This window comes from Scatophagus argus, chromosome 10 (genome assembly GCF_020382885.2).
Source record: "Scatophagus argus isolate fScaArg1 chromosome 10, fScaArg1.pri, whole genome shotgun sequence".
Classification (NCBI taxonomy): domain Eukaryota; kingdom Metazoa; phylum Chordata; class Actinopteri; family Scatophagidae; genus Scatophagus; species Scatophagus argus.
Window position 1 is genome coordinate 8,971,937 of NC_058502.1, and position 9,300 is coordinate 8,981,236.

Consider the following 9,300-nt stretch of genomic DNA (forward strand, 5'->3'; position numbering starts at 1 on the left):
AACCAGAGATACAAGTGGTATACTTTTCGACAGATTCTGAGCAGAAGTGAATTGAGCAGAATTTGAAAAGTTCATTCCCTTATGTAATATTCACCATTTTAAGAAAATAATTAAAACTGACTGATAGCATACTATGAAAGTGCTGAGTTTGAATCAGCCAGAATGAATATGTACAGCTATTTTCTATTTTTATAAGAATGTGTAAAGAAACAGATCAGTCCAGATACATAGACTTCCTTTAAGCACTGTAACAACATATTCTATATGCATGACATCTCCGCAGCAGACTTACAACCTATAGGGTTATGGGAGTAACACTCCGTAGAAGTCAAGCCTAAAACAGTCATGGTCTTTTCAGCAAATGATTCATTATTCTTACTGGCCAAAAATGCAAACTCTGAAACTATAATGTTCCATTTCAACATTACTTTTCTTTGTTTCGGGTGGACCAATTCACAAAGGACTGAATAAACAGAAAAGGCCTCTAATATCTGTGAAAAGGGAAACATACCCCACTAAAATTAACTGAATTTTTGTCATTTCCCCACTAGATGTCACCCACTGACCATGCAATACAAGCTGTGTTACTCGCAAGGTGCCATACAATTTTGAGTGAGGACACATTTCATCTCCACTGTATCATCATCAACAACCAAGCCAATAAAAAAAGTTTCATCATGAATAATGTAATTTGTTAGTAGAATTTTATGTTTTACTTGTATTTCTGGGAACTTAAATAATTACTATTCATATGAAAATCACATTTATGAAGCATATCTGACTTGTGAGCACAAGACTAGAAAAAGGTTTATGCTGCTTCTGCTGGCTAGTTGTTATTTATTTATTTATTGGCTTATTTGACTTTATTTGCTTCAAATATAATCAAAATGCCTACATCCTGAGCACATTTGTCCCACCCATCAGAAGACATTTTAATTGTCTTTAGTCTGAGTTAGCAGGCATTAATGTGTAATGTAATGAAATAAAGTTGAATGCACAGAAAATAAATAGTGAATACACATCTACTAATATGATGCTCAGGAGGATGGATGGAGCCAGGATGTGGCATGTGTGCATGACATCATTTCTCCATGTACTGTGCGCCATTTTGGACGAAAAAAAATCACGGATAATTTCCGTGGTCTTGACAGATCTGGACCCGAGTCTTCACACTGATTGTGGATGCTATCTATTTCCCCGAGCAAGCCGCATTGGTTGATTAGGTATTGGAAGCCGTGTACAGCAAGTGCTGCTACATGAAGCAATGGCGGGTAAGCTACTTTTGAAGGGAAGAAAATGACCCACCTCACTTGGTGTGTGATGGCCTGAATCTGCAAGTTAGCTAGCCAACGTTAGCGCTGGCAAGCTAAGTTGCTAGTTGTCAAACTGTGTCACTGTCAGGTCATTTTGTCGCCAGACGTAACGTGCATCGGATACAAACTAACGCCGTGTTCTTCTTACAGGAGTTGCAGGAGGAAATGATTTTCAGTGGTGTTTCTCTCAAGTGAAAGGAGCGATAGATGAAGATGTTGCGGAAGGTATGTGGCTAACGTTAGCTTGGCGGCTAGGCTAATGCGCTGGGTAGCTAGCTAGATAGTCTGGTGATGATGCTCTGGGGGCTTCGCATGATATGCACGATAGCTGGGTGGTGTGACAGGATTTTATATGAGACAGCTATCGTGAGTGGTGTGAGTCTGTTAATGGGTCAGTTGCACAAACACCCTCCCCTTTGTAAATTACAGTATGTCGCTAGCTAGCTGTATGCTAGGTGGAAGGCTAAGCTATTAAAGGGGAGCGACCGTGTCCATGACGTCAATGTGCTGCGTCCATAAATTGTCGAGTGACATCATGCTTGTTTTCATTCATTCAAACATGAATGGGTGTACGTGTTGTGCGTGTTTGGCTGTCAGTGTGCCCGATGCTTTATCTCAGAAAAGTGAAACTGCCATCAGACTGCAGGCTTACATGATAACATTAGTCTAGCTGTCAACAGTACCATCATCCGGAAAGCTGAGCTATTCAGTTTGATTCACTGTGATTTATGCCTGTTTTCAGCGGACATAATCTCAACAGTTGAGTTCAACTATTCTGGAGAATTGCTTGCAACTGGAGATAAAGGAGGCAGAGTAGTGATATTTCAACATGAACAGGAGGTAAGAATCCTATAGAATGATGAATGTATCATGTCAGAGGTTCAACGCTGACCATGTTGCAGTGTATATGCTTTGTGACTTATGTTTGCAATGTTTGTTTTCAGTCTAAGAATCGTCCACACCTGCGTGGGGAGTACAACGTCTATAGCACTTTTCAGAGTCACGAGCCAGAATTTGACTATTTGAAAAGTTTAGAAATTGAGGAAAAAATTAATAAAATAAGATGGCTACCCCAACAAAACGCTGCTCACTTTCTACTTTCGACAAATGGTAGGAGTTTATCCCTTATCTGTTTTGATTATTTGGTGATTAGAAAATTTAAAACTGTAATTTAACAGTGAATCTATAAAATGAACAACTTTCTTGTCTGTTTGTGTTAGATAAAACTATCAAATTGTGGAAAATAAGTGAAAGAGATAAACGAGCGGAAGGTTACAACCTGAAAGATGAAGATGGACGACTCAGAGATCCCTTTAGAATCACCTCTTTACGGGTTTGTTTAATCACAGATCAGACCTACCTAATTTTTGAACGTGGCCTTTTAATGTCGTATCGCTGAGTGCATGTTGTGTGTTTCAGGTACCAGTACTGATGCCAATGGATCTCATGGTAGAAGCAAGCCCACGGAGGATCTTTGCAAATGCGCACACCTATCACATTAATTCCATTTCTGTAAATAGTGATCATGAAACGTACCTCTCTGCAGATGACCTAAGAATAAATCTATGGCACTTGGAAATCACAGACAGAAGTTTTAGTATCCTTTTTCTTCATGAGAATACAGATATTGTGGTTTACAGGCCAGTGGTTTTTGCATTGTATTTTTACGAAACAAGACTGCTAGTTCTTTAACAGTGTGTTCCCAGATATTGTAGACATCAAGCCCGCCAACATGGAGGAACTGACAGAAGTAATCACAGCTGCTGAGTGCCATCCACATCAATGCAATGTATTTGTGTACAGCAGTAGCAAAGGCACCATCCGCCTGTGTGACATGCGGGCAGCAGCACTCTGCGATAGGCACTCAAAGTGTAAGTACCTCCACTGTAGTGTTGCAATGTTTAGCTAGTTAATTTATGTATCATTATGACACTAATTGATTAGAATTTTGATAAGCACATTAAGTAATTTACTAGTTCAGTACTGCTTTATGTAAAATTTAGATTTCCTGCTTGTCTGTTCTGTATTTTATAATAAATTGATAATGTTTATGGTCTTTTGACCTTTGGTCGGACAGAATTATTTGACATGTACTAAGTTTAACGTTATTGAAATCATTTGGTGGTGTCGCTTGTTGGGAATATTTTCAAAACTATTTTAGAAATCAGAAGTTGTGAGGATATGTCTTTTATTACAGTCTTTGAGGAGCCTGAGGATCCAAGCAGCCGATCCTTTTTCTCTGAGATCATCTCCTCCATCTCGGACGTGAAGTTCAGTCACAGCGGACGCTATATGATGACACGTGACTACCTCTCCGTCAAAGTTTGGGACCTCAACATGGAGAACAGGCCAGTGGAGACGTATCAGGTGCATAAACATAATAATCTAGTATCTATCAAACATTTGTTGCTTCTGCATTCTTAAATGCCAGGATTTGCTGTTTTTCTTTGTCATTTGATAAATGATGATACATTTAAAAAAAACTCTGAGTCTTGAAGTGTTGGTTGTGCAAAAGAGGCAATTTAAAGAGTCTGGACTGTGGGAAATTGTGATTTTTTTTTGGGGGGGGGGTGACTTTGTCAGACTTGTCTTTTAATTGGGAAAATAATTGTCAGATTAATGAATAATTGTTGGTTGCAGCACTAGCAATAGCATTGATATAAAAATGAAAGAAATAGAAAAGGATATGATCCTTTTATTGGATGACTTGCAAGTAGCCTGACAAGTAACTTCACAGGTGTTAGCACAGGTTAGCCATGCAGCCTGAGGACAGTTCTTAACTCACCTTTCACTGATGTGGAAACGTGGGGCAAAAGTGCAGTACTCAGGATTGTGTTAGTTAGATGAGCTCTTGTAATGGTGACAGATGAAAACATTAAGCTAAGTAATGTTTTTTTCCTCAGGTCCATGAATACCTTCGCAGTAAACTCTGCTCCTTGTATGAAAACGACTGCATCTTTGACAAGTTCGAGTGCTGCTGGAATGGCAGTGACAGGTAAATGTTCTTGTTCTTGCACTTCATGTTCATATTATACTTATTTTGTGTTCCTGAATTATAGTTTAGTTATCAGTCACTGGTGACATTGTCCACACACACACACAGGTTAATGTTGACAAATTATTTTTATCTTTCTCTCTATCAGTGCCATCATGACTGGCTCCTACAACAACTTCTTCCGAATGTTTGACCGCAACACCAGGCGGGACATCACACTAGAGGCATCCCGGGAGAGCAGCAAACCACGGGCCACGCTCAAACCACGCAAAGTGTCCACTGGTGGCAAGAGGAAGAAGGATGAGATCAGCGTAGACAGCCTGGACTTCAACAAGAAGATCCTCCACACTGCCTGGCACCCCAAAGATAACGTGATAGCTGTGGCAGCCACAAACAACTTGTACATTTTCCAGGACAAAATCAACTAGAAGATTTGGGACTCCAGAGGATAGGGCTTTTACCGTACCTGTGTAGTTAAGCCTACTACTTGTCTATCTGTATAAGAAGAAACAGCCTCGTTGTCCTCCTGGTGAAGAATTCGAAAGCACGTGTCTACTTTTTTTGCCACAGGAGGTTGATCCATAGGCCTGTTTTATTTTGAGTCTGAGCTTAGGTTGTTTTTGCCTTTGGCACCAGGGCAATCAACATGCCCCCCTGACCCAGAAAGCCCAATTCGGGTCTAATTGATGGAATGGCACTCCCTAGAGGTCAAACTCTTGAACGTTGGTGTTTGTGTTGACATTTTAAGCCTTCATTTCATGATTTAACAACAGAACTCTTGGAAGCCCTTAAAATGACGTCTTGTCAAAGTTGTAACATCATCTCAAAGATTATGGGCCCTCTGAAGCACGAATTAATGGCCAAAAAGCCTAACTGTAACATTCCCCCATTGGCCATGTATCCAGGCCAAACTGCTGGTGGAAGAGGCCATGAATTTGGAAAGTGGACCTGTTTCTTTTCTCCCCCTCCCTCCTCTTACTTTACCCCAGTCAATACAGTGACATAATTTCATTGACTGTATCTACTCAAGTACACCTTGTCATCCACATAATAAAAGAAACTAAAACTACAGATGTGTTTTTAAATTTAGAAGTATGTATTAAAACATGTTTATTGCTTTGCATGTTTTTATGTTGTAGAGAGGTGGAAAAATGTCCAGTCACACCACTGTCTTTGAGCAGATCTCAAGCAAACTTGTTATGGAAAAACTATTTGGGGCTACCAGTTTCAGAACCACTGCTGGAGACAACCGATAATGTGTTTGTGTCAAGAGATTATTTTCAAGTTTATGACCATGTTTTAGGATGCAGGCTGGAAACTACATGGCACAAGATGGGCCCCAGGACAAAGGGAATCTGCAGCCTTAATACCTACTTCTATCAGTGACAGCTACAAGTTACGTCCCCAAACGTTTTACAAACCTCATGTGCATTATTTGTAAATCCTATTTTATAGAGTTATGTTCTCATATACTGCTGCTATATGTGGCTGTCTATGAAAATACAAAGGATGAAAATTGCACACCATACAGTTTATGTGATAGAGTGCCTCTGAATTATGTAATAAGTAGGAATTCAGGCAGGCCTCATACATGTGCCCTTATTCATTTATTAGGGATGTCACACAAATTTGAACCGCGTATTGCAAATGTGGATCTCATCTCCGTAGTTGTGAATGCAGAAATGAAGGTTGATTACACAAAACGTATACTGATGACATTAAAACACATAATAATGCATTGTCTTTGTCCATTGATTCCTAACATGGTGGCAATGTATTCACTTGTTTATTATTTTGACCAAAGTTCAATAAAATTTTAATTGTGTTCATCGGCATGTATTATTCCTCTGACCGTCAACTTCATGCTTCTGTATATTGACTGGTTTATAAATTCATCGGGGCCATACATGATTTTCCAGTTTTTATTTTGAGTTAAAATGAAGAAAATGCATTGTATCAGCTCTTGGTTACATATCTGATTTTCTTGTAATCACAATTTACACTTTCACAAACAGAGCAATCAATAATTAATGCAATCACTTAAAACACTAAGCTAATGATCCCAAGTCAAAACCATCCCCTTTATCCACCACTGATCTTAATAAAAATATTCAACAGTATTTCATTTTAAGTCAACAGTGATTTTTCCATTGCAAAAAAAAAGAAAAAAGGCAATGACACACAGTATATGTCAGTTCCCTAACGTGCAGATTTAAGGTGCAGGAAGCAGCAGAACAGTCATCTCCAGGCCAGGACAGGGAGTGAGGACTGGTCACTGTGGTGTTCTGAATTCTATGTCATGAAACAGCAATAACAGATCCTCAACTCCCTGCCCTGGTACGACATGGGGTGCTCAATCAGATTGGACTGCGTCACGTGGCCTCATCTCCGTTGATTTTCGTAAGGTCCCATTTTAAGGCATGCCAAGATGGTCACTTCAAGGTGACAAGGTGTCGCAACACATCACCCCACTTAGTAGGTGTTGTGGGAGGTTATACGCTTCCCAATGTATATCCTGCAAGGTGAGAAACAATCATGTAAAATAAGAGTGGGAGAGTGAGTTTATGTATCCACTTCATCACCATAGCTATGTCACTATAAAACATTTGTGTGCCAAAACAGACACTGTGTTGGAGTAATGCTCTGTTGACAAATTCCAAGCCACCAAGTAGACTTTCCTAATAAAGCAAGTGATATTCTCTGCCTTTGTAAAAACAAAATACTTGGGACACGCCAGACTTAACTGAGTGACATGTATACTCTCAGGTTTAGGAATCAAGTCCTGAGCGTACTGGCAGTTTTTATTTACCCACTAAATCTGAGACAATGAAAAACAGGAAACATTTCTAGCGACCTATAAAGCCAATCAACCTATAATTGGAACTATCAGCATGTTTATGTTCTGTGTGGTGATTGTGTTTGTTGTCGTAGCGCTGTTCTCTGCTGTCATGTATTCGATAGAGGCTCACAGAAGTAATCTCATAATTTATGGCATGATGGAAATGAAAATGAAATCGCTGTCCCACGACCAAAACACCAAGACACAAAACTGGGATCCACCTCTTACAAATTGATTGACAGGTCATTTAATACAAAGACTAACACTAGGCAACTACTAAATTATTCATGTTGTGTTGGAGCAAATAAATGTCTGCATTCATCAGTTATGTTTCTGAACACTGAGGGTCCATACTTTCATGTACGATTATTTAAAAAATATGTTTTATCTGTACATTGATTTTTAAATTAATTATGTGAATATACATCAACTGAATGCGGTCAGAAATCTGGGCTTTAAACAGAGTCCTTTGCCATTGCCTCTAGAATTTCCTATTAAATGTTTTTGCTGTGTGAGTTTAAATGATGTTGCTTACCCAAGGCCAACAGCAAGTATGTGAGAAATGATTAATGAGGGAAGGAAAAGCTTCAGAAAGTCAGCAGACAGAACACCTCCCTTCTTCATGACGCGGGTGTTCCTAATGCTGAGAGAGGTCGAGCGCTTCGGGTGCTTCAGCAGGAACTCCCTACAGAGGAGCACATTAATTTTTCACTGTTTTGAATTCATTAAAATCAATGAGTGCTGGTCTAATGTCATTCTGACACATCTGCTCACTCTATCATGACTGTAATCGCTACCACTTTATTTAATGGTTGTGACTTGTGCATCCAAATAATATTCATGTAGTACAGTCCTCAATAATTTGTTTTATTGTTTTTAACAGCCTTTGAAGACTTGTGTAAACTAAGACAACCTAAACGTGACATGAAATTAAAAAAGAAAAAAAAAAATCATACCAAAATACTAAACTAAAAATTTAAATTAGCAGAGGCTACATACTTTGGTGGACTGTTCTCAGGTCGACTGGACCAGTCCCAAATCCAGTCAGCATTTTTCTTCATCAGGTTCTCTACCTCTCTTCTCCTTTCTTGGAAGTCTTCGTCTGACTAAAAACACCAATTGTGGATAATCAAATGCTGTAAGAACACATCTAGCAACAACTTGGCATTCACAGATATTTAACAAAGCTACGCTGTGAAACATCACATGAACTTTCATAAAACTAAACGTAGTGATTTAGATACATAGATTTTGATACAAGTCAGTGTTTCCAACAGTTTTACCTGTGAGCTGTTTCCCTCTGAGCTTCTCCACAGAAGGAGGGGGGTCTGTGCTCTCAGTGGGCTGTTGTGAAGAAGACAACATAACTTTGGTCACTTAACACACATTGTTCCTCGACAATTTTCATTACAGCAAAACATATAGTGTCTTTCCCCTTCTTTTCCTCAAAAGACCTGTTGCATTGAGAGCTTCCTCTGGAGCTGCTTCTGCCTGACTCGTGCTGTGCATCCAGCAGCATTTTCTCCAAGTCAGCCTCCTGGATGGACGTGGGGATTTGCTCTTGGCTTCCGCGATGACTAGCACTTTGAGACCCAGTGCCACTGAAATGCAGCTCCACCCAGGAACCTTAACGTTGAATTAATACACAGTAGTTAAACTCTGATGGGTATCCAGTACGGTCTTACTGGCCTATAAAGGCTAGAAACTGGGGTACAGCAGAAAAGTGAGCGGAGACCTTAGGGACTATTATTGTCTTAAAGGTATTTCGCAATACTGCAAATAAGGTAATTAGAGGTCTCTCCATGTCTTAAAATTGATAAAATAACACAGCAGTTATTAGGGCAAATTAGCTTGATAAGTCGACTGTCCAAGTGCACAGGCTAGGTTAGCTGACTTAACATTTATTATCTTCTTAACTCGGCCACGACTAGCATCAACACTGGTGAGCTCCGAGCTGATTTGTCTTTGGCAACTTACTTTGTAAGCTCTCGTCCGACGAATTGTCCTTCTGGAGCGACATGGTGCTGGTATAATCGTGCGGGTCCACTTGTTTACGCCGTTTAAAAAGCCTAAATGTAAGCGAAATGGTGGCGAAATCTCTGTAAGCAGCAGGCTCTCCAACTGCAACAAAAACAATGACGCAATATTGTGTT

At 39.7% G+C, this 9,300-nt stretch overlaps 2 protein-coding genes across 2 annotated transcripts; one reads left to right on the forward strand and one right to left on the reverse strand.

Annotated features, from left to right (window-relative positions):
• Positions 1–1,074: 1,074 nt before the first annotated feature.
• Positions 1,075–5,377, forward strand: ppp2r2d (protein phosphatase 2, regulatory subunit B, delta). The gene is made up of 10 exons (XM_046402107.1): positions 1,075–1,271; positions 1,464–1,538; positions 2,056–2,153; positions 2,258–2,423; positions 2,534–2,646; positions 2,733–2,910; positions 3,020–3,184; positions 3,511–3,680; positions 4,217–4,308; positions 4,457–5,377. The coding sequence occupies exons 1-10, from the start codon at positions 1,265–1,267 to the stop codon at positions 4,734–4,736; spliced, it is 1,344 nt and encodes a 447-aa protein (XP_046258063.1). The 5' UTR covers positions 1,075–1,264; the 3' UTR covers positions 4,737–5,377.
• Positions 5,378–6,216: 839 nt separating this feature from the next.
• On the reverse strand, positions 6,217–9,300 carry bnip4 (BCL2 interacting protein 4). Its single transcript, XM_046402108.1, has 6 exons — positions 9,125–9,300; positions 8,602–8,773; positions 8,431–8,491; positions 8,147–8,253; positions 7,683–7,832; positions 6,217–6,823 (listed from the first exon to the last, which is right to left on the reverse strand). The coding sequence occupies exons 1-6, from the start codon at positions 9,165–9,167 to the stop codon at positions 6,781–6,783; spliced, it is 576 nt and encodes a 191-aa protein (XP_046258064.1). The 5' UTR covers positions 9,168–9,300; the 3' UTR covers positions 6,217–6,780.

Bases quoted from the DNA above. Each gene is read 5' to 3' on its own strand.
- ppp2r2d (XM_046402107.1), top strand. The intron at 2,911-3,019 runs GTATCCTTTTTC...GTGTGTTCCCAG, and splicing joins AATCACAGACAGAAGTTTTA to ATATTGTAGACATCAAGCCC. The intron at 3,185-3,510 runs GTAAGTACCTCC...CTTTTATTACAG, and splicing joins CTGCGATAGGCACTCAAAGT to TCTTTGAGGAGCCTGAGGAT.
- bnip4 (XM_046402108.1), bottom strand. From the start codon at position 9,167: ATGTCGCTCCAGAAGGACAATTCGTCGGACGAGAGCTTACAAA. The intron at 8,492-8,601 runs GTCTTTTGAGGA...TCTTCACAACAG, and splicing joins GGAAGCTCTCAATGCAACAG to CCCACTGAGAGCACAGACCC. The intron at 6,824-7,682 runs GTAAGCAACATC...CTCACCTTGCAG, and splicing joins ATACTTGCTGTTGGCCTTGG to GATATACATTGGGAAGCGTA.